The following is a 25,322-nucleotide window of genomic DNA, read 5'->3' on the forward strand; positions in this document are numbered from 1 at the left end:
ACAGGAAATGTAATTGATCCCTTAGTGATAGCTATCAGATGACAAATACATTCATTTGTACTCTCCAAAATATAAAGTTGTTGTTTAAATACTGAGGGTTGGATTTTGTTTTATATGCAGGACCAACTGTCCCTGTAAATATAGCTTTCTGGATGAAAACAAGAAGCTGATACCCCGAAGGGATATACCACCCTATCCCAAGGTACAATAAGAATCGTCTTCTTTTCAGAAAATCATTTTACAGAGCAGATTATCACATTAATCACTCCCAACATCTTTTGTTTACCATTACCTGAAGTGCTAGTGGGAGAAAATGGGGGGGGGGGGTTAGCATGTGCTGGCATTGTTCCATGTGTTGAACACTTTACATGTCTTTGTAAATGCTAGAGCATCTAAAAACATCAGCTGTGGTTGTTACCAAAAGTGACATCAGCACGCTGGTGCAATACCAACACACCAGGCTCTGACCCCCAATTTCTGGACATTGCCAACTGCACCCTGGCAACTCTATAGGTCTCTCACAAACAGATCTCCGCCATCTTGTCTTTAGCAAGGGGGGGGGGAGCAGTGTGCCCCTGCCCCAGATGGCTGCTGGTGGCCAGGAGCAAGCAGAACCAAGCTCTAACAACTCTGCCAGAGCCCCAAGGGCCACTTGGCTCACACCCTTCATTTACAATGCTAATGGGTGTTAGTTAGGGTTGCCAATCTCCTGGGATTAGAAATGATCTCCAGGTGACAGAAATCAGTTTACCTGGAGAAAATGGCTGCTCTGGAAGGTGGACTCGATGGCATTATACCCCATTGAAGTCATTCTCCTCCCCTGAACCTGCCTTCCCCAGGCTCCACCCCTAAAATCTCCAGATATTTCCAAACCCAGATCTTCCAACCCTAGTGTTAGTTCACCACCTTCCCTTTCTCACACTATCACCAGTGTTCAGGGAAGGATAGGGCGAGCTAATAGCCACTGTCTGTAGAGCTTGTAGCACCATGGGGCCAGTCAACTAAGTTTGCTCCAGGGCCATTTCAACTTTCCAGTCCACTCCTAGTCATTATCAACAACTTTTTATTCAACATCTAGTCTTTTTGGACAACAGTGTGGAATGTTCTCTGTCACCTCCTGTGATAGCCTGATAGAATGCATTCCTTTCTTATTTTATCTGGACATCGTGCATTTCGGGGCCTTCTCACCTCACTTTATAACAATGTCTCCCCACCCCATCCCGAGGTACTGTCAGTGCTAAAATTTCCAATTTCATGGAAGTGGCTGTAGTTCCTTGATGGCAGGCTCTTAGAACTTCCAGGAATTATCCCAGGCATTTAAAAGAAATACCAGGTTCTAGACCTTTAGTGAGTTCTAGTTCAAACAGAGAAGAACTTGCACTGAATGTGACATTTACCCAAATGGCTGACCTCAAGGATAAAAGCAACTAATAACAATGATTTGGTTTCTCTACAGTACATGCTTTCTCAGGAGACAATTGAAGCTCTTAGGAAACCAACTTTTGACGTCTGGCTATGGGAGCCCAATGAGGTAATGGCTTATTGTGTAAACAAAACCTTAACACTGACTGTGGCTGTTATTCTGTGGGCCTATTCCTGAACAGTTGAGAATGAGTGCCTGCAAGTGGATGCCATGGAAACTGGCTTGAAAAGCTGCAGCTGAATGCCAGCTCTTTTTCAAAGAGAGGGAGTCTGTGGGAAGAGCCATGCTAGTGAGATTTCTGTAAATTAATATATCTTGCAGAATAAGGATAAGGATTGGACAGGGCCCTGTGGATAGCGGCCTATTGTGCCTATGTTTAAAAGCAATTCCCTGTTCAAAGTAAATAATGGGACATTCAGACAATAGATGAGCAAAGAGCCTGTGCTAGGAGCCTATCAAGTAACTTTACCTCTTCATCTGCAGTCAACAACAGTGCAGCAAAAGAAGAATTTTCCGCTTTAATATTAAATTTTCTTTGAAGTTCTGAAGCATAGTTGGTTTTCAGAATGGCCTTTCACCTATCTCCAGCACATTGGCATGCTTTATTTCATATTTTTCTCCTTTTTTTTCTCCTTTCACTTTCAAGCGATTTGCGCAAACAGTTAATTTCAGGCCACCATATTGTATGGACGCACAATGTCTACACACAAAAGTATGCCCATTGTTTCAACACATTTTACTTTAAAGAGCTGCTGGATTGATGTAGTTTGGACATGTTTACAGTGTGTTTCTAAACTGGAATGAGTCTACAAAAGTATACTGGCTGGTCAGTATACTAATACATAAAGAGGAATGTGAAAAAATATTTTATTTTTACGATCTGATAAATTGACATAGTTCCTTCATTGTGTTTGCAAATGTGTTTCAAACAGATCCGAGTCTACACTACAGATTTCTGGCTGTGCATATACGCATAGGCAAATGCAGGTTGGAATTTGCCAAATATGTTATTTTTAAAGCTTGTTAGATTAATGGAGATGTCTGTGAAAGGTTTGTCCTGTGACATTGTAGCTCTAAGGAATGCAGTTTCTTAACATTTGTTTTAAAAAATGGACTACACTTTATTAGATCATTCCCCAAAATAGTTGACAGATGATAATTGCAAATGGATTTTTGGATGTAATGGAAACACGTTTCTATAGATTGCCTTGTGTATGGCACTGACAGGGTAATTAGAAGCACACTGGCTACTAGCTCCCCTTATGTAGCCTTTTTGTTGAGAAGTAATCACATAAACACAGTGTCACGTGGCATTCTCTGGTAGGTTTATCATCTTGTTTGTTTGAAGTTTGTATGAGTTGTTTCAATTATCTTAGCACTTACCTAGGTTTGTGAGATACAGGGATCCATGAATCTGCCTTATACTGAATCAGACCATCAGTCCATCAAAGTAATTATTGTCTGCTCAGCCTGGCAGTGGCTCTTCAGGGACTTTCACATCACCAGCTTCCTGAACCTTTGCACCGGAGACTTGAGGGCAGGGGTGTCAGACTAATTTGTTATGAGGGCCGGATATGACATAAATGTCACTTGGTCGGGCTGGGCTTGGGACTGGAGGAGGGAGTGGCAGCCTCAGCTGGCTCATGGGCCAGATAAGAGCTCTCAAGGGGCCGGATCCGGCCCGCTAGCCATATGTTTGACATCCCTGCTTTAGGGACTGACCCTAGGACCTTCTGCATGCCGAGCAGATACTCTGCCACTAGCCACAGCCCCTCCCATGTGTTTTGAATAAGATTATAAATCACAGCTCTGTAGTATTGTTCTAATGCAAAGTGGTAATATAATGGCATTCTTGAAGATGACTGGCAAAAAAGCATGTTTCATTCCTCCTCCGATCCCTCATCCCCTCCCTGGCAATGTGACTTTAAAAAATAAACAAAAAACAACAACAGCAAAGACTTGTGATAGGCAGGGTTGTCAGCTCCGGTTTGGGAAATACCTGGAGACTTTGGGGGTGGAGCCTGAGGAGGGCAGGGTTTGGAGAGGGAAGGGACTTCAATGCCATAGAGTCCAATTGCCAAAGCCGCCATTTTCTCCAGGGGAACCGATCTCTGTCGCCAGGAGATCAGTTGTAATAGCGGGAGATATCCAGCCTCCACCTGGAGGTTGGCAACCCTAGGACATAAAAAGTGCCCATATTTGCAGCCAAAAAGCTGCATGCTCAGAATACAGTTCTCAAAAAGAGAAATACATGCCTTTTGTCTGTTGTCTTAACATAATATTTTCCCTGTGCATTTTAAGTACTGGAATGTGCAGATATTCAGTTCTGTTTCCTGCATGAAGAATGCAAGATAAACGTAATTACAGGAGCACATGTATTTAGTAGGCTTAGCGTGCATTTGTTGCCAACTTCTGTTATCTTCTGCTGCCACTTTGTTTTTATTGTCGGGGGGGGGGCATTCTTGTGCATTTAAAGCAAGGTTGCTGTGAGGATAAAATGGAGGAGATGAGAACAGTGTGAGCTGCTTTGGGTCCCCATTGGGGGGAAAGGCGGGATACAAATGAATAAAATAAAATACACTGTTTTATTTTTTTCTTATCTGTAAATTGCAAAATCTTATCTATAAAATCAAAATCTTAATATAATAAACATTACGTAAACATTATATTAATAAAGAAAAATAATTTGTCTTAAATTTTCTCTAATTATTGAAAAACAAACAGTGCAATTCTATGCAGTAAAGTCTGTGCAGGACTGCACTGAAAGTCTGCTTCTGTTGCAATGAGGCTGAAAAAGTATTTCACATTTGCAACGACTACATATCAATGGTGTTTCAAAGGTTACAGTGTTTTCGTAGGTTGGGTCTGGATTCCCCACCCTAACTTGCAGCTAGACTGCCAAATGGCACCAGCAAGTTCCCTATTAGGAGCTCATTTCTCAAATGAGGCTTGATTCAGATTTGGGCTGCAGCTGTGCTTTTTTACAGGCACAAAATGGCCCCATTGAGGCCTTGTTTTGCCCTTTTTAGGGGATGCACAACCTTAATTTGCTAATCATCCTGACTGCTGAAGCTTCCCAGGGATCTTCATGGAAAAGAAGGGATTTGAAACTGGGTCTCCCTTCCCAAGCAATACATATACAAAGTATTTTCAATATAGAACAGTAGTAGTCATGTAAAAATAACCTGATGTTTCTTTTTGTTTCAGATGCTAAGCTGTTTAGAACATATGTATCATGATTTAGGATTAGTGAAAGACTTTAACATCAACCCTATCATACTGAAACGGTGGCTGGTAAGATTTCCCATGGATTTTGTATAAGTTTTTAAAATATGTATGATATTAAAAATTAGACCCTTGCAAAAACATATGCGCAAATTAAGGGACTTGAAATTAAAGAATACTAAACAATCCCTGAAAATGTCCCAGACTATAACACAAGTGTCTTCTTCAGACTTAAGAATTGCCATTCTGTCTTTATCCAGAACTGATCTGAGATGTGAGATGTGCCAGGACCTTCTTGAAGTGAACAACTTCAATTAGCTCTTTAGTGGCAGATGCACCTGAATGACAGGACCTGGCTCAAATAGCATCTACGTAAATCTATCCCCGCTTCCTCCAAATTCTTCTACCTGTTGCCTCATTGGCCATTCCATGCCTTACATCCGTTTACATCATATTTACTTTGAGGTGTTTCTATTAAGCCTTGGTTGGCAGCCCCAGTTCACCCAAGTGAGCAGAAATCATGTATCAGTTATGCTGCTTACTGAACACCTTTATAGAGAGCAGATGATACCATTTTCCCGCGCTTTCATATATATGTGATAAAAATAAAAACTTTAATGGAAATAAAATGGAAGCAGCACCATTAAAAAACAAGAAAAGTCTGTGGGACAGTGGGGAGGGGGGAACCAAGCATGCTCTCCTAAGAATACTGCTCAGTAGAAACCAAGCACTGCCTTTTATTTCCCTTGTTATGACTGTTGACTAGTCTTCCTGTTCCTTGAAATTGCTAGAAGATGGGAACATGAGTGTGTAATGTGTTCATCTGTAACCCTGTGACAGAGGACAGATCTTTTTCTATGCAGAGGCAGAAGTCTAAATTTCTTTGAAGAACAACATATCTCCCACGTATTCCAGAAACTCCATATTATGTTCCTTAGAACAGAGTTTATCTGCATCTTTAAAATAATGAAAGTGGGGGGGACCAGAAACCAGCAAGAACCTCCAGGTGCTGGCTGGAGATCTCCTGCTATTACAACTGATCTCCAGGCAATAGAGATCACATGGAGAAAATGGTGCTTTGGAAGGTGGATTCTATGGTACTATACTCAATTGAAGTCCCTCCCCTCCCCAAACCTCGCCTTCCTCAGGCTCCACCCCCAAAATCTCCAGGTATTTCCCAACCCAGAGCTGGCAACCCTAAAGCTACTGCCCCCTCCCTTTCTGACTCAGTGTCCTCCTTACTGTAGCCTCGGCTTCTCTACTTGCCAACTTACTGGATGGCTTTGCAAGTTCAGAGGTGCAATGAACAACGGATACACAAGTGACTTTTTGCTCTCCCAGGTACTGTGCAAAGGGAACTTACACATCTGTCCCTGAAGATGTGCAAAATCCCCCTTTTAAAGAAAGGAGAGCAAAATGAGGAAGTACCAGTCCATCGCTTCAACCATTCCTCTCCAAACTTATAAAGCAGCTTCGTCTTTCTCATGCCTGGTTCAAACTAACAATACCCAAAGGGAGATGTCACTGCAGGCAGAAGAAACCATCCAATAGAGGGCAACAGCAAACAAATCATTAAAGGAAGATTCTGCATTTAAAAAAAAAAGTTTTGTGCAGAACAGAGCATAGCAATGGGCTTCCAAAATTTGTGTGTTGGGGTTTGGTATCGTCCTTATTTTTCTTATCATTTTTTTCCTCTTTGTTTTTGTAGCTGTGCATTCATGACAATTACAGAAGCAATCCATTCCATAATTTTCGACATTGCTTCTGTGTCACCCAGATGATGTACAGCATGATCTCACTCTGCAGTCTTCAGGTGTGTCTTTCTCTGGCCACTTCAGCTCTTTCTATTTCCCCTGGTTTTACTAGATAATGGATTTATATTTATAAAGCATCATGAGTATCTTGGATTTGCATTCATACCAAGTCAGTCCATCTAGCTCAGTATTGTCTGCTTTGACTGCTGGCAGCGGCTCTATAGAGTATCAAGCACAGAAAGATCTTTCCCAACAACTGGTTCCTGAGATCATCTAACTGGAAACATCAGGGTTTAAACCTTGGACCTTCTGCTTACAAAGCATGTGCCCTGCCAGTTCATGAAATCCATGTCCTCTTGACCACAATAATTTTCCCCAGCTGTGGTAGCTACTTTGACTTTGAAAGACGTAATGCAGAATCATTTTCCTTTATCCATGAAGTTGGGTAGGAGTAATTACTCCTGAAGTCAATTAATTGGTTTACATTCAGTGAGTGAATCAGATGGTGAATTGAGTTGAAAGGGAGTCAGCAATCCTGATCTGTCAATCAGAGATACACAACTGAGAGCTCATGAAAAGCAGCAAGGCCACATCATGATTTTGTTTACCCCTGTAACATCTTATTGATGGCCAACTGGCTCAAAATACAGAGGAGGGAAAAAACACCTTGGCTTCCAACCAGATGGTACAAGGCCTGATTTGAATCCTACCTGAGTGCCTTTGAGTAACACTGCATACCATTACCAATTTATTAGAAAAATAGTAAGGAAGGGCTGTTGCTCAGTGGAAAAGCATCATTTTTACATGCAGGAGGCCCCAGGTTTCATCCTCAGCATATCCAGTTAAAAGGATGAGGTAGTAGGTGAAAGACTCTACTTGGGATCCTGGAAAGCCACTGCCAGTTAAGAGTAGAGCTTGATAGACCAATAGTCTTAACACTACGGCAACTTAATGGTTGGGGAGTAGCCATGGCTGAATGGTAGAGCCATAGACCTTTGCATGTGGTAGGTCCCAGGTTCAGTTCCTAGAATTTCCAGGTAAAAAGATCAGTTGAAAGCCCTCTATCTGAGAGAGCCTCTGCCAATCAAAGCAGACTTTGCTAACCATGAGAGACTAATGCTCTAACTCAGAATAAGGCAATTTCATGTGTTCACACATACCTTAGAATGACTGCTCACAAACTAAGTTATATTTTGTCTTTAAGTAAACCTACTCCACTGCAAAGCCAACTTCTTCTTTCCATTGTGCTGTTAAGTATATATCAGAGACATGCTTGAATAACTTGCTACTGCTACCCAACTTCCCCCATTGTGAACCTTGACTGCAATAAATGTAGGTATTGTGAAGTTTTATAAACCATTTTTCTCGGTGTTTAAATGTGTTTTTGCTTTATTGTGAAAACTATATGGAAATTGTAAGAATGCATTTCTTTTGTCCTGCTTAGGTAAAACTTTCCCAAATTGATATTTTAATGCTAATGACAGCCTCAGTGTGTCATGATCTGGATCACCCAGGATATAACAACACGTATGTATCCTTTCGGGGAGGGACAGTTAGTCATACACCGTGTATTTGGGCAAATGCAGACCAAAACACAGCCTGCAATCCAAGACATACTTGAACATGTCTAAAGCCGACTGAAATTAACTGAGAGCACTTTAGTATTAACTTGATGCTTATTTCATGGTTAATACTAAGATGTTAAGTGGTTGGATTTGGCTTTTTCTCACAATGCATAATGGGCACGATCAAACTATCACGAAGAAACTGTTACCTGATGGTTGTCTGCTAGCAATTTACAAGCATAGTTCTAGAGCCATGTTACAGAGTGAACGGGTAGCCGCTGTGTGCTCCATAAGATATGAAGCAGATGTGCATGTTTATTTTACCAAGTGTAGACATGGTGGGGCATTTTTCACGGAAGATTTTGATGCTCTCTTGCCACGGACCAAAAAAAAACCCTATTTAAATGTTTTTTTCATGGCCGCGATTTATCCCCGTCAATCTCGATGTAGTTTTGGTTTTTCATGGGAACAAAGCATGCTGTATTTGACAACCGTTTGGTCTGTCCCTTTTGCAGGAGGCCTCCCCTTCCAACAAGCTCATTGTTTATGCCTGCCCCCAACTCCGCCCCAACTCCGCCCAGCAGATTACCTTGTGCGGTTCACCAGCCCCAGCGCAAAAAACAAGCACCAGTCCCTCTGGTCTCCTCCATTTTTCTTCCACCCTCGCTCTGTTCTGCTTTGGGAACAGTCAGATTCCAAATGGGGGGGGGGGCAAGGCAGCGCTTTCCTCAAAGCTTCCCTCTATTTTCTATAGGTGTGGAACCCATTGTCCTTTAATGACAGACAGGATTGGGGGGGGGGGCAGGAATTGCATCCATGTGCCCAGAGAAGTGTTTAGCTGAAAGTGGGAATGGCGGGGGGGGAGGAAAGAAGGCCCCTGGCTTGCGCGCCAGCCATGATCCGGCCACAGTGCATCGAGAGAGAGGAGGGAGACCCAGAGCAGGCTGGCCGCCCCTCTTCAGAAGAGTGATGGGAGGGAGTTTTTCCTTGGGTTTTCCGCTCTCAGGATGCACATTTTTCCAATCCGATTTCTCAAAAATCCCCCCTCCCCTTTGGGGTAGAGGGGCCAACAGCTCCTTCCCTTGAACATCCCCCCATGGGTCCAGCTGCCCTAGACCGAGCTGCCACCACCACCACCCCCAGCGCGCGAGGAGCACATGGCGTGGCCCCGCCGGTCTCCCCCTGGAGCCGTCCGTCCGACGTCCCCCTGGGCTTGGAGGTGTGGGCCCAGCTCCAAGACCATCCCGGGTGAGGGGCGGGGAAGGCGTGCCCCTGCCCGCCGGCCAGCCTCCAGGACGGAGGGAGAGAAGTGCCAGGACTCTAGGCAGGCAGCAAAAGGGGCGGTATTCTTGTCCAAGCGTGAAACTCCCCCAGCCAATCACCGTTCTTGGGGAAGGAGAAAGGAGACGCGAAGCAAACATTTTTTCATGGGCATCCGAGCAACAAAACGCGCTTCTACTGGAAAGTACGGCTCAGAAGTGGTTTGGTTTGCCGCTGACATAACGCGGCTTTTATACCTCTATCAGGGAAAAGCCGGATCTGCAGTGAATAACCAAAATTTGACTCCGACGCAAATCAGCGTCGAAATAGCAGCAAATCTCCGTGAAAAATTCCCCGGTGAGAAGCCATGGCCAATTGTGACTCCCTGCTGAGTGCACTCTCTGAGAGACAAACACCATGTATCTGTCTTATGCAGGCAGCGTACTTGCTAACCTGAAATTTGTGCACAGTCACTTTGTCTAGGAAATAGTGATGCTTGACAAACAGAAGCTTTCACTGTATACAATTAGAACTACTTTATAGTAGCAAAGCAATTGCACAGATGTTATAGGAGAACATATTCTTGACATCATCTTGGAAAATGTCACTAATACAAGTGTGGCATTTGACATCAAAATACTAAGTACTGGGAATTCTGAAATTCTGAAATGGTAAAATACTGAAATGGGGTATACAAACCTTCTGATATAGATTTAAAGTTTGAGAGAGTTTGAAAATTTGCTGTATACTTTTCTTTTTCTCAAACACTTGGTACTGCAACAGGTCTGCTAAAAGGGCAGGATGCGGTTATATTTGCATATGGTTCCAGAGTCCTGTGAAATGGGAAATATTGGCGTCTGCCTGGGGCACACCTGCTATTCTGTGGTATTTTGTGTGGTGTTCTGGCTTGAACATTGGACTTTGCCATGGAAACTGAAGTTCAAATGCCAGCAAAGTCCTGAAGTTCTCCAGAACAACCTACCTCATGGGGTTATTTTGAGCTCATTGGAGGAAGAGCAGAATATGCGTGTAACAAATGGTGGAGGTAGAAAGTACCATCAAGTCTCAGCTGACTTATGGTGACCCTGTACGGTTTTTGAGGCAAGAAATGAACAGAGGTGGTTTGCTGTCACCTGCCTATTCCTAGCAACCCTGGACTTCCTCAGGGGTCTCCCATCCAACTACTAACCAGGGCTGACTCTGCTGACCCTGCTCAGCTTTTGAGATCTGACAAGATCAGGCTAGCCTGGGCCGTCAAAGTCAGGGCATAGAATAAATACATAATGAAAAATCCTCTTTGCCAAATATAGTTGAGGCACAGAAGAAAAAAATCTACAACTTTCTTCCTATCCCTCTTACTATGGATGTCTAGAATAAATAACACTGAACCTCATTATGCTAGAATTTTTGCCTTTTGAAAATAGTTTTGAAAAATACTTCACAAAGAATGTTCAAATATTCTGTGTCACATATTCTGTGTCATTATAACTAACTACAGCCCTGACCATAATTATATCCCTCTCTATATTAGACATTATTCTTTTTAAAAAAATAAGTTTTATTTTTAACAAACACAAACAAACATTAAAATGTAAACACGATATAACAATATACATGGAGCTTACCATTCATTCAGTTATCAACTTCTTTGAATTACCTTACTCTTTGTTCTCAACATATTTTTCAACATCTAATATACTTATTACTTGTTTTTAGACATATATCACCTAAATCTTTCTTACTCTGTTTTAATTGAGTTTAATTCTGTTCCAAATTTTTAGCTATATAATTTTTTTAAATTCCATTTTTCCTGAAATTCTAAAATTGATCTATTATGTATAAAAGATGTCAGTTGTGCCATGGTTGTGGACTCTGTTAGTTTATTAATCCATTCATCTAAATCTGGGTATTTCCCTGCTTTCCATTTCACTGCATACACCACTCTTGCCGCCATCACCATAGTTCGTTTATATCCGTTCCTTATATGTTCTTGATATGTTGCTTTATATTATACATTATTCATATTAAAATGTTACAGTAAATAATATAAAGACTTAGAACCAGAAGCAATAATAAAAAAGACAGGGACCAGGAATCAAGGAAGGAACACATTGTGTAAACACGCAGACACGGAGAGCTGGAGCCTTGTTTATTGCCTTCACCGCAGAGTTCCCATTACTGAGTTCAGTGTAACAAGCAGGTTCTCTTTTTGTGGAGGCAATTGCTGCAGCAAAAGCAGTAAGCAAGCCATGCTTGTGTTTTCCATATAAGAGTGCCTTTCATTATATCCAGACCACGTTATTCAATTAGCTGTAATAATGGCTATAGCATAGTTTTAAAGAGACCCAAGTGCTGGGCTGGGGGAGGGATCTGGAGCAAACCCACATGGGCCTCACAATACAAAGAAGTGTGACATCTCGGGAGTTGGGATTTCTAATGCATTCTTTTAAAAGTCTTTTTTTTTTAATGGCAGGTACCAGATTAATGCCCGAACAGCGCTTGCTGTGCGCTACAATGACATTTCCCCACTTGAGAACCATCACTGTGCTGTGGCTTTCCAGATCCTTACGCAGCCAGAATGCAACATTTTTTCCAGTATCGATCAAGAACACTTCAAACGGATAAGGCAGGTAGGGGTAACAATCCAAAAGGCTATGACAAAGTTTTTTTGATTGCTGTCTTTAAGTATTTGAAGGGCTGTCACTTAGAGGAGGGCAGGGAGCTGTTCCTGTTGTCAGCAGAGGACGGGACCAGCAGTAATGGGTTGAAATTACGGGAAGAAAGGTACTGGCTGGATTTGGGGGGGGGATTTACAGTAAGAGTTGTTCGACAGTGGAATCAGCTACCTAGGGAGGTGGTGAGCTCCCCCTCACTGGCGGTCTTTAAGCAGAAGCTGGACAAGCACTTGTCAGGGATGCTCTAGGCTGATCCTGCATTGAGCAAGAGGTTAGGCTCGATGGCCTGGATGGCCCCTTCCAACTGTGATTCTATGATAAAGTTCTCTTCCATGTATATTACATATTGTATGTATCAGTATTTGATAGATTCCTCTCTTTAGTGGATATTTCCAGGGCTTAATTTGTGCTAGTGTTTATTTGGGCTTAGTCCTGAAACCTGTTTTGTTTAAATGCCTGTGTTTAACTATGGGACATATAAAGGAACAGTAAACAAGATTGTTTTCAAGCATATACAAAGTAAAACATGCACACACCCACACACTACAGAGGAATTACAGCCTGTCAAAAGCTGGGGTTAGGAGGAAGGACTTTCAGGTCAGTGTTGCTCTGGGAAGTCTTAAACATCAGCACCTCTCATTTCAGAAACAAAAGATTGCTTATTGCCAGAGAAAAGCAGCCAAACCTGGTAAAATAAGCGTTCACAGATCATAGGCTTAATTATGTGACAGTTTTTATGCATGGTCAGTTTTGATACTCGTTCAAAGCTCTTTTTAAAAATGCGACTTTTAAAATGCCTATTCACAGTCCCGATGCAAAAGGAGAAATTCCCCCCACCCCCACTCACCTGCTCCTTTGTTCATCTGTGTCGGTTTCGCAGTCACTTCCGGAATGATGGTTCAGCTTGCAAAATTCAAAAAAATCTGCATGGCAATTCAGCCTGGAACGTGCTGCTAATTACCATGCAAAAATGGCCAAACTGAACTTTTGAAAATTATATGTGGATTGAACCCAGTGATGCTAAGGCTTTCCAGTTTTTCTCAGATTTTTCCCCCCCTTATGAGGTGTCCCCACGGCACTTTCCCTGAGTCCAAAAAGATATATGGTGGAAAAGCTTTTGAAAGGGAGAATCAGGAGGTGCAAGGTAGAATTTCCACTTTAAATTTACGGTGTTTTTATTTTGCACAGGGAATAATTACTTTAATCCTAGCAACAGACATGGCAAGACATGCTGAAATAATGGACTCCTTCAAGGAAATACTGGACAATTTTGACTATTCAAATGAAGAGCATGTTACTCAAGTAAGACCATCAGACAATCTTGGTATGTTTTCATCATACGATGAGTATAAATGCAGTGATTTGTCTGTTTCAAAAGAACAATCTATGTGCCTTGAGCATTATTTGTAACAGAAAGGTGAGACATGTTTTCTAAATGAATGAATGCATCTATTCTTCTTATCTTTGGCACCAATTTCTCATGGATGTAGGACTGTCACCCATCTTCCTGATTCCCAATTTTAGTTAGAATGGTATGACTGATAAGCACCACACTCCTGTTTCTTAAAGAAAAATCTAAAATGGCAAATTTTCTTCCCTTTGCACTACACTCAGGGTTGGGGGAAGGACTAATCTCCATTTTCATAAGAAACGTGTTTCATTGGAGATAAACTAAAGGTACTATCAGAAAAATCATATGTAGGAATGTCTTCAAATTGAAGGTCACAGTGGGAAAGGAGCTTCAAGCTGTGAATCTGAAGTTCAATATTTGCAATTGAAGGCTAGGTGCTGAGTATAAAGCAATCCAGATTAAGGAATGAGCATTTCGCCCTCCCTGTTCTGTGCTCCTACCACAATTCCCTTCTCTGGTTATGTTAATGGATTCTGCACACAGTATACTGTGCTGAGATACCTGCTCTCCCCAAACCCCATCCTCCCCAGGCCCCATCCCTAAAATCCCCAGGTGTTGCAGCCCTAGGTGGGGGATGACCACAGAAAGGGCTTTTTCACTAACGGCCAGTCTCCTGTGGAATGCCGTGCCACTTAAGGCTTGCCCAGCACCTGCCCTCCTCTCTTTTAAGCTTTTTAAAAGCTTTTTTTACCTAGGCTTTTTACTAAGGGGTTTGATCTTTTAAAATTGTTTTTACAGTCTGCTTCTAAGGCTAGATAGTCCTCAGACTATTTTATGAGGATTATTTTAGGCTGTTAATGTTATATGCTGCCTATATACTGTGGCTGCATTTTATATGGCTGAGGTTTTTTTTTGGGGGGGGGGGTTACAGTTAGTTAATGTTATTGAATTTATCCTGTTTTGTGGTTTTATTGTGTTTTATTTTGTAAGCCACCTCAAGCAGGTTCTAGAGAGAGGTGGCATATAAATTTTCTAAATAAATAATAGTGGTGAGGGAAAATATTTATGGTATATGGTGACAATTTTTCCTGCAAATCTGTGAACTCTCAGACAACACAGAAACCATGCATGTCAAATTCAAATATCACCCTTATAGCAGGCAGAAGAGTGCAAATTAGAAGTAGGATATAGATAATAATACTTACCTGCTGTGGGCAGAGTGCCTCCATTGTGCACATAGGCCTCACCTGCCCACAAGGAGTGTCCCCTTCACATTAGAAGGAGCAGCTCACCGATCCAGGAGCACCATGTATCAGCAAGAGCACACATGGAGTTCTAGATGGGGAGAATGAAGATCACACCCACTCACTGTTGGATATTGCCCTATTGTTGAGCTACAGCAATAATTCAAGTCTGGATTTTCCTGTGTGGATAAGAGAATCCAGTCACAAATGATGGCTAAAGCACAACAAAAGTGCAATTTCCAACAATGTGTGGGTGCAACATGAGCGCAAACAATATTCCACTGAGATCAATAGCAGATGCCTCATTGCTTTCAGCTGATCAGGACTGGAGTTCCCTGTTTCTCTGATCCCTTTGTGATATGGAGGAAACCAAGTCTGATAAATGGTAGCTCTCTTAACCATGGTGCTTTCCTGCTTTCAGTTGAAGATGGTACTGATCAAATGCTGCGATATCTCCAATGAAGTACGCCCAATGGAAGTCGCCGAACCATGGGTAGACTGCTTATTAGAGGAGTATTTTATGCAGGTAAGAGTACATCTTGTGTAGCAATGTAATCATTCTTCTTTCAGCCCTATAACTGAAAGCCATCAGGTAACAATGTCTGACATGCTCTATCCACCAAAATGAAAGAACACCTTCTCTGAAAAGTCAGGGAAGTGTGTCTATGCGATAATGTTCACCAAATAAAAGCAGCTGTAATCACCTGTAATTTGTAACCTAAAAAGACCATCACAGTCTAGAAATGCAAATGTCACTAGATTGCTGCTTTGCTCTCTCTAACAGGGCTGTTTTTGCAAGTTAACTCAGCATGTAAAGAGGAGCAAAGCCCAAAAGGGCTTTGTAGAAAATTAAATGAGCAGCGCTAAGTGGGTCAGGTTTGCATTATTTATATCTGCATAGATTGCTCTGAAACGTTCATGACTAAGTCTAAGGCCAAGCACTGGAATAGTATTTTTAAAAAGAAAGGAAGAAAAAAAAAGCTCTCTGATCAGTTCAAAAGGACAATCTCATTAGTATGAAAAAAACACCTTATGGTGCCTGCTATCACTGGATTTCCAATGGTTCCTTACAGGAATCAACAACAAAAATCACAATGACAGCCAAGTGGCCCTCCCACATGCTAATCAGTTAGTGTGTACACAAGCTGGGGCAGCTGGCCCAATGCCAAGCAAAGCTGAATCGTGACAGGAAGTACAAGTAGGCACTTCTGTGATTTCTTATGTGGGGAAAATGCATCAGCTATATTCATGGACCAGACCAGTGAAAAAGCGACAGCTCTCAATAAAGTGTTGAGGCTGCCCTTCATTCATTTGACCTTAACAGTGTTTCCCCCCCCCCCCATTTAGACAAAAGAAAAACATGTCTAAGTAACTTTATCCTGCTCATCCCTCCAGTGTCTGAACATGGTCCATATTTGGAAAAACAGTATAAATACTTGGAAGTAAGGGACACATTAGACAAGATCTTGTGTGTGTGGCTTATTGGAAAAAGCTGCCGTGTCCCCCAATTTGGAACAGGACTGCAACAAAGCCTGGGTTAATACTTACACACACACACACCCAGTGCGATTCTCCAGGCCAAAAAAAAAGGCTCTCAGAGCTACTCTTTGCCATTTGGGGAAATGTAGAGGTTTTCTTCTATGTTGGCAGTAACAGGACACATAGCAGCTCTGGAAGGCCACTTGATGTCTCCATAGCAGCATGCAGGGAATGGGTTAAAGCTCCCCCTTCCTCCACACAACAGCCCCACCTTGAATCAAGAGAACCACCCCACCCACAACTTGGAACTTACTTCTGCATAAACATTATTAAACACCAGCTGTATCCTCAGCAAGGTTTATTTGCATATACTTGAAACTTAACGCAGGCATCTCTTTCTTATGGCTTCCCTTACCCAGTGGCGGCACTGTTACTGCCAGGTCAGCCCCCTCTGGAATAACTCCTATATAGGGGAATTTTTCAGTTGGAAACTGTTGACTTTTCTGAGTAAAGTTTCACAGAGTAGCCATGTTGGTCAGCAGTAGAAAAGCTAGATTCAAGCCCAAAAGCACCTTAGAGATCAGCGAGATTTTTGGGGTATAAGCTTTCAAGAGTCAAAGCTCCTTTGTCAGTCACAGTAGCTTGCTGGTCTCTAAGGTGCTACCAGACTCAGATCTAGCTCTTTCTGAAGAAAGTTTCCTTTGGAAAGGGAGTAATAGAAAAGGGAGAGTGGATCATGTAGGAATGCTGCATGAAGGACAGGAATGCATCGACTAAGAGAAAAAGATGTGCTGGGACTTTGAGAACTCCATCATTTGTTTTGGAAGCCCTTCTGCTAAACTTCAGTATGAGGGAAATCTCATCCAAGTGTGATCTCTCATTAGTGAAGAAAATGTACTCCTCACTTGCTCAGGAGCACTTTCCTCTGTTCTTGCCTTCTATGTTCCAGGCTAGAGCATTGCCATTTCCTGGTTAACCCCAGCATTGGTAAATCCAGCATTAATATGAATATCTGCAGGGTTTTTTTTTTTAATGATGTAGGCTCCACTGCCCACATTCTGGCATGACTCTGCCCGGGTGTTGCCAACCACTATAGTTCTGGAAATCACCCAGAATTATAACTGATCTCCAGACAACTGAGATCCGTTCCCCTGAAAAATATGGCTGCTTTGGAGATTAGACTCTGTGGCATGGTACACGGCTGAAGTCCCTCCGCTATCCAAACCACACTTTCCCCAAGATCCACTCCCAAATCTCCAGAAATTTCCTAACTAAATTTCAAATTTAAATACCTTTATTGGCATACCAAATTTCTTAACTAAGAATTGGCATCCTACTCTGTCCCTCTCTGTGATTAACATTATAATAAACATTCAAAATTAGAAAACTAATGTCCATAATGTATTAATGCTGTAGAATCCCATTTTTCTTGTTGCTAAATTTGGGTTAGTTTTGTAGAGAATTATTATTTCCCCTTCCATAGCCCTAAAATGTGCACAGTCCTGTCCACCTTCTCATGGACACCGGCCTTGGGACTTTCACTTTCTGTTGTATGATGAAGAGGGGCTGGGGATGTCTGGAATGTCTTGTGATACGGGCTGCAGTCCTGCGTGCACTTATGAGACAGTATGTCCCATGGAACTCAATGGGATTTATGTCCCGAGTATGCATGCTTAGGATTGTACTGGTAGCAATTGATAGGGAATTTATTGTCTTCACTACCCACTTGTGAGAATTACCATAAGGAATTTGCTGCCTCTGTCCTGTCCTAGAGTGACCGGGAAAAGTCTGAAGGCCTTCCTGTGGCCCCTTTCATGGACCGAGACACAGTGACCAAACCTACAGCACAGATTGGCTTCCTGAAGTTTGTCCTTATTCCAATGTTTGAAACCATAACAAAGGTAAACTGTGAGATATAAGTGTTTGGTGTCTTAAATCAATTGGACTAATTAATTCAAAACTTCTGGATTATCTAAAAATGTTCCTGTTTAATTGGTAACACATTTAAAATATTAAATTATTTTTAATGTAAGTATAAGAACTGGATACTATCATAAAAGAAACATTCCCTTTTATCTCACACACAAGAGTGTGCGCCTTTTTCCTCAGAACTTCTGTTTTACACACAAGTATACAGCTTTACAGCCAAATCATATCCATGTTTACTTAAAAGGATCTGAATTATTTCAATGAGATTCATAGTCAAATACCCATACCATAACTGACTTAATAATGTTAATGGATTGACATTCATAGGGTTAAGACGACTGAAATGTAATCAGGTGAAATACTAATATTTCAGTTAGAATTTGGAAAAGGTTACATTTATTTTAGGCTGCAAAAACAAAAACACCATCATACATCTATAATACTAACTTGATCTATTTTTATCACATAAACATTTTAAACACAACCTCTTGAGAAGAAATTTTCATTGATCTTTCTTGCTTTATTTTAGCTTTTTCCAGAGGTCGAAGAAGTGTTGCTTCAACCTCTGTGGGAATCCAGGGACCGCTATGAGGAGCTGAAGCAAATAGATGACACTATGAAGGAGGTAAGAGGGACTCCTTCATGGATTCCTTCTTCAAAGACCTAAGGGGCTGTGTGCAGACTTCCATGCATGAACCAGGACCCTGGGAATTTTCCTGTAATGACTTCATTCTTGCAAGACACATGAGACCTAAAGGGACATGATTCCAAAAACTCTGCATACAAAGAAATGTGCGCAATCTTTGGCCATTTTTGCAGGGTCAATTCTGCTCCTCGCTCAATGCTGATTTTTTAAAATCCGACCTTTAAAATGTCTATTCATGGTCCCCATGCAAGAGGAGAAAGTCAAACAAATTCCACACCCCCACTCGCCTGCAAATGAATAGTCATTAGCAATATTAATTTGCATAGCTAAGCCGCAACTGTGATTCTGCATGCTTCCTTCAGTGAATGCTTCGATGCGGGGGTGGAGCAAATACAAAAGGTTGCGTTAAAGGGGCTCTTAAGAAAAGTGACGTCTGGAATGACAGTTCAGCAAGAAGAAATAAAAAAAATATGCGGGGCACTTCAGCCTGGAACACGCTGCTAATTACCAAGCATAAAGGGCCTTCGAGTCCCATGGATCATAAAAGGGAGGGGGCTGTTGAGGGTTAGTCAGTGGCTGATCTGATGCAGCATTTTCAAGGACAATGGACAGTCTTCATCAGGCCTTTTTAGTCTCCTCCATACCTTTCAGGTATGCTTGGTTTAGTCTCCTCCATACCTCCATACCCAGGGAATGTCATATACAGGTATTAGACAGCATCAAGAGTTCCCCTTAGTGACAGTGGCCCCGCAGGCTTTCATCGCCTTTGCAACCAGGTTATGAAGAATAAATTCTCAGGATCCGCTTTGTCTCCTATCTGTCTTTCTCCTCCATGCCCTTCTGTGCTCTCCATCTCCTACCAGGATCCTGAAAGCCTCTTCTCCTTGCCTTTCCCATATCCTTTAGTGGCATTCTGCCTAATCCTTCTAGCCAGCCCACACTTCCGATTTCCATTTCTCCCTGTCCAATCATAACACTGAATTTTACCTAGACTTTGGGTACTGTCTTCTTGCATGTGTTTGGCTTTCAAACCTGATAATTAATCATTCTGCTACCTGCCAGTCCAAGTGTTGTCATGGCATCCAAAAACCCAGCTTCCTAATAATGGTTAAATAAAAAGTGTTGAGAATCAGTGAGATGCCTCTGGAATTAACAGGAGGCCCCAGCAGCCCCAGCAAGCACACCGATTGACGAAGAATTTTGCATTGCTATAGATTCATGCTGACGGAGCAAGACCTTGCAGAGATGGAGTATTTTACCAAATCTGTGAAGTTTATAAAGTACTTGGGTGCATAAAGGTGAATGCTCTTTACCAGGCCAAGCCAATTCACTTACATCCTTTCCAATAACTCTGCTGTGCATGACAGACAAGGTATTTTGTGTGTGTGTGTGTGTGTGTGTGTGTGAAAAGGTTTTTTGTTTTTAAACTTTGATAGATCTGTTTTCCAATCAAAGTGGTTGCTGTGGAGGAGAGGGTATGAGACTTCACAGTGTATATAATTGACACAGTTTAGCCATGCTGAAAATGTACTGACCAGCTCAGTAATGTTGAAAGAAGGCTTTTTGTTGCCGTGCACTGATGTGTGTGGGTGGCATTGGTTCAGATCAACAAGCTCTCTGGCTCCTTAGCCCCTAGGCTGGTTCAAATGAAAAATTGCATTCCTGAGCATGAATGTTGTGAACTGGAAAGGAGAGCAAAAGAGAGCTAAGGGAAATTCTCAAGCCTCTCTTGCAATGCATTCAAGAACACTGTACTTCCAATTAAATGTCCACAGGGCTTCAGCCATAGGTCTCTTTCATGTGGGCTCTTTAACCCACTTTGGCTTCTGAAGGCAAACAGATTTTTTAAAGAAGTTTCACACTCCTTAAGGATAAAACTCTGTCCTCCCACAGTTAATGAAGCTTTAACCAAGGTTTTCCAGAACTCTTTTTGTTCCAGTGGGGTTTTTTTTGGGGGGGGGGGGTTGGCTACATTTTATCCTTAAGATGTGTGAAACCTTAAAAAATATATGTTTGCCATCAGAGGCCAAATTGAGCCATTTGAAAGGTACCTGAGGCTGCTTCCACAAGGGGCCTGGAAAAGCCCCCCCTGCTATGGAAGCCGCAGCAAGTGGCGTGGAGGCAGGTGGGGACAGTGCCCTGTCCTGTGCTGCTGTCCATGCCTCCAACACCCCTGCTCCTCTGTTGTGTCATCGCAGAAGCACTGACCTGTTAATGATTGTGCTAGGCCTCCTTGTAGCCTACCTACCCCTCTTTGTTCCTTCACTGCTGAGCCATGCTGCTCAAAGCACTGCCATTCAGCTGGGTGCTGGAAAAGAAGCCCATTAAAGGACTGGAAGGGGGGGACATGCGAAGGTGAGCTCCAGCATTTTGAAGGCTGTGCCTCCTTCCCCAGACTGGCTGTGAGTGGAGCATCCACAGAGATGCTCCACCCACAGGCACTCCATACATCCTCCTTTGAACCAGAGCAAAGAAAAACCTCTTTTGCTCTGACTCGGACAGCCCATTCCTAAGGGGGGGGGGAGAAACACGGCAACCGGGAGCAGTGTAGCCGTGCCACCTCCTGTGATGCTTCCCAGCCAAGAAGGAATAGAAATTCAGATGACAACAGAAAATCGTCAAAATTGCCCATTGACTTTAGCGAGGCTATGCCAGCTGTTTAGCTGGCGTAGCTCCACTGCAGCATGAAGGGGTGATCCCGAGCCAAAAGAGGTTAGGTTCCTGAAGGCAGCTCCACCCTCAGGAACACCCTGGTAATGCCTCTCAGGATGCCGGCATGGGGGGATATGCTGGGACAACAAGGCGGGAGGCAGCGCCAGCGCCCAAGCACCACGCTGCTGCCTTCGTCCTGGGGGACCGGCGTAAGCTGCCCTATGCTGGTGTCCGTGCCAGTTTGCATGGCACAATCGGCATGGATGTCGGCGTAGGGTTCACACTGGTTCCTGTGTGGCTCTGCCCCCTCCCCCCCCCCCAGGATTGCACACAAAGACTAAAGCCCTGGGAACCCTAAGGCCTTTTATGCAGGGACATTTCCCTGCGGTCACTCCCGTCAACTGCTTCGGGGCTTCCCTTTGATTATGCGTGCCTTATCCGCCCATCAGAGGTCACCTCGCTCTCCCTGCGCATATTGCCCACATTTTCCAGATTCTGGCCAAAACAGCATCTGGCAAACATGGGCAAAACGCGCGGGGAGAGCGAGGCGACCTCTGAGAGGCAGATAATCAAAAGGAAGCCCCAAAGCAGTCGGCAGGGGTGACCATAGGGAAATGTCCCTGCATAAAGGCCTAGGAGTCATACTCAGAAAGAGCATGACATTGCGTGGAAACTTTCCCCCTCCCAAATTGTGGGAGCATGCTGCATTACACTTAAATTACATTGTAACTACAGGAATAGATCTAGGAAAATGGGAACTTTGAAGCGTGTCAGTGAATTCAAATGTATGTTCTATTACAAGTATGCCTGCTGAAACAGACTTTCTGACTTCTGTCTCAGAGGTGAAATTCACAAGTAATTGAGAGAGCTGCTGGACCCCAGTAAGGTGAGAGGCAGAAAATGGCTTTTAAGAGGGTTGCAAGTGGCAGAATGCACGATATCCTGCAGAGTCCACACTAATTTCTTTCATCCTGCTCTTTTCTTTAAGCAAAATATGTTTTGTAGATTTTTGCAGCCCTGTGGAAACCTGTGGACAGACAATAGTGGGACGAATCTTGCTGTTTATGACTTTTGTTGTGAAAACAGTAATTAAGAATAAGAATAATAAGACAGTGGGATGAGTGTACAGATCAATTCCTCTATCAACACTTTTGACACAATATGACAAAGATAACTTGTACCCTTGAATAACAATGAGCATGAATGTACAGTGGCAACAACTGTCTGCAGCCTGAATTATGAGATCATTTGGTTTATGGAATTGCTGATAGGATGCTGGGAACATTAAGTATCATTACCGTACTTCAGTGTCCCAGTGGAGGCAATGCTTGATTGTGCATTTTCCCACCCACCTATCCAGCATGCCTGTAGATGTCCATTTTTGGTGTAATGGTTGAATATGGCATTTGCACTATTCAAGATGTGTAGCTTTAAACAGCATAGATAATCCAAATAAACTCCAAGAATCAGCTGTCTGGTCAGGACTATGCTGATTGGATTCTCCATGTATACTCCCCGCTGAAACATTAAGCCTGCAGATGGATGTCCGGTGCCCAGGTGGTGGGATAAGCATACCAGCTGTGCTCTTGTTCTGTTACCACCTATGGGGAGAGATTGGAGAGAATGTAATCTGGTTGGGTTGATGGATTTTTCCATTGCCAGAGCATCGAAGCTGCAGAGAAAGAAATATAATAGCTGCTGCCCACCAAGCCCTGATACTTTATAACCTGCACTGGCTTTTGAGAAACCTGTACAAGAACCATCAAAAACTTCATTAGAATAAATGGCGCTCATGCTGTGACCATGTACAGGTTGTGCCTAATGACTCAACCAAGGCACCAGCTGCCATTCATCTGTCAGTGAGTCAGCAATTCCACTCTGCTCTTATTTTTAGTTACAGAAGAAGAAGAATGAAAGTTTGGCCACAGAAGGAAAGGGAAAGTAAGAAGCAAAGCAAATGACAGGGCACATCAAGGTAATGCATGTTGTTTCACATTAAGAATCACAGCAAATTGTTCAACCTTTTAAATATTCCAGATGGTGGAATGCAATATTCCTCTTCAGTTATTTGAAAAAGATTCTAGATCTTAGCACAGGGGTCATCAGTCCTTGATTGATGCTCTTCATTAGTGATCATGTACAAGATCCCAAGTTCTATAGAGTCCTCTTACTGGCAGAATATTCTCTCTCAGTAACAGTAAAATATATTGGGTTGGATCTAGACTAAATTTTCCATTAATGGAAGGGGTGCAGTAATTTCCACCAGTTCTTTCAGCTGCAAATCCCCAGTTTGCCTCTCCTGCTGCTCCTGAAGGTCCCATGACCCCCACGAGCAGCATTTCAGGGAGATCAGTAGGCTGTATTTGTGCAGGGATGGATGGGGGAGGGAGGAATGTTCTGTTCCAGTGACACTGAAGAGAACATTTAGTCTGGACCCAACCCATTCTTTCTCCTACTGAACATGTAAGCACAAGAACTTTCGTAGCTAAACTGAAAGTATGTAAGCACAGTGTGCAAAAAAAGTAGCACCATTTTGTACAAGAGCTTGCACATCAGTCTTACATTTGGACTATGCCTCCTCTACCTGCTCCAATCCTGTCATATATCTGATTGCAATATGATCTGAAAGGGATTAGCACAGCTCTTCTGTGTGGCTAACAGGTATACTGAATCAGCACATCTGAGTTCTGCCAAGAATTCTGGGTAGATAAGAACACGTTCTGTGGGTCTAATGATGTTTGTGTTTTAATTCCAGCACTATAATGGACACAAAGATCCTTTAGAGGTTTGCCAAGTCCATGCTGGGAGACAGTGCAGCTGAGCATTATGGGACAGCACGGCATTGACAAAGGATGAGGTTGGACAGCTGATACTACCATAAGCACTTTTCAAGTTCCTTATCAAAAGACTAGCATTTATCCGTATGGATGCAAATTATAAGGAATCTCTGCTGTTGTACATTTTTTTATTTTTAAAGTTGTCTTAATAATATATTCTTATACCAAAAAAGGCTGCTGTAATTATTCTCTTTTGTAGGTTTTATATGTTTTGAAAAACTGCTTCTGCTTGTTCTGTGCAGACATATTGGAGGAATTTGTACTTTTAAGACAGTTGTTTTAGGAAGATTTATATGTCATGTTGTATACCATTAAAATAACAACAGATAATCTCATTGTGTCTATATAGACATTAGGAGCTAGACTCTACCCTAGTTGATGTCTCCTTTCACTTTGCTAAGGACTCAGACAAAAACTGATAGCAGGCCATGTGGAAGGACCATAAGTCAGTCCTCCCTGGTCAGCAACCATTCCCTGAAAGAGCTTTTAGGGAAAGAATGGAAAATGGAGGACCAAACCTTCAAGCTACCTCCTGTAGCCTGCTGCCTTTTCTCATTGCCAGAAATGTCACTCTTCCACACCTCTCTGAGGATAACTGAGGGGACAGATGGCAGTTCAGGATGACATATGTGGCTTAAGGCTTTCTTATGGCCTGACCCCTCAGCATTGAGAGAACTTCAGCTGACCTTAGGAAAGGGAGGGCAGGAAGGTTTGCATCAGTGTTTGACTCTTGTGGCCCTTTCTTGCATGCCCCGGGTAGTGCCAATCGCCACTTTGGGGTCAGGAAGTAATTTTTCCTCTAGGCCAGATTGGCCAGGGATCCTGGAGAGGTTTTTTGGTTTTTTTGGATGCCATCTTCTGGGCATGGAGTAGGGGTCACTGGGAATGTGGGGGAAGGTAGTTGTGAATTTCCTGCATTGTGCAGGGGGTTGGACTAGATGACCTTGGAGGTCCCTTTCAACTCTATGATTCTATGATTCTATAATCTGGAAAAAATCTGAAGCAAACCCAATGCTGAGGCTTAGCAAGTTTGAATCTATAAGCTATCTAACTGGGAGACCACCACATGGGAACAAGCAAGGCACTCTATGGAGGAAAAACAGGGTACGTGCAATAAATAAAGTTGCAACAAAGCTCTTTTGTTGTTGTTATACTGGCATTTTCTGCATCACTGTTAACTCGTTTAGGGGCATCAATGCTGAGATCCCAAAAGGTAGCCATATTAGTCTTCAGCAGCCAAACCAGAGTGCTTTGCATGGTAATATAACATACTTTTCTGTTT

At 42.7% G+C, this 25,322-nt stretch overlaps 1 protein-coding gene across 3 annotated transcripts in view; it reads left to right on the forward strand.

The window, feature by feature from the left end:
• The window catches only part of PDE9A (phosphodiesterase 9A), a 99,363-nt gene extending 74,969 nt beyond the window's left edge, over positions 1–24,394 (forward strand). For all 3 annotated transcript variants that reach the window (XM_056858116.1, XM_056858117.1, XM_056858118.1), the window contains 12 exons: positions 121–202; positions 1,457–1,531; positions 4,631–4,717; positions 6,357–6,461; positions 7,847–7,929; positions 11,701–11,857; positions 13,091–13,204; positions 14,919–15,023; positions 17,749–17,877; positions 18,435–18,530; positions 23,098–23,178; positions 23,959–24,394. In XM_056858116.1, the coding sequence (XP_056714094.1) occupies positions 121–202; positions 1,457–1,531; positions 4,631–4,717; positions 6,357–6,461; positions 7,847–7,929; positions 11,701–11,857; positions 13,091–13,204; positions 14,919–15,023; positions 17,749–17,877; positions 18,435–18,530; positions 23,098–23,148 (1,084 nt within the window). In that variant the 3' untranslated portion in view covers positions 23,149–23,178; positions 23,959–24,394. The remainder of the gene's footprint in view (positions 1–120; positions 203–1,456; positions 1,532–4,630; positions 4,718–6,356; positions 6,462–7,846; positions 7,930–11,700; positions 11,858–13,090; positions 13,205–14,918; positions 15,024–17,748; positions 17,878–18,434; positions 18,531–23,097; positions 23,179–23,958) is intronic.
• Positions 24,395–25,322: the final 928 nt, after the last annotated feature.

This window comes from Euleptes europaea, chromosome 12 (genome assembly GCF_029931775.1).
Source record: "Euleptes europaea isolate rEulEur1 chromosome 12, rEulEur1.hap1, whole genome shotgun sequence".
Taxonomy (NCBI): domain Eukaryota; kingdom Metazoa; phylum Chordata; class Lepidosauria; order Squamata; family Sphaerodactylidae; genus Euleptes; species Euleptes europaea.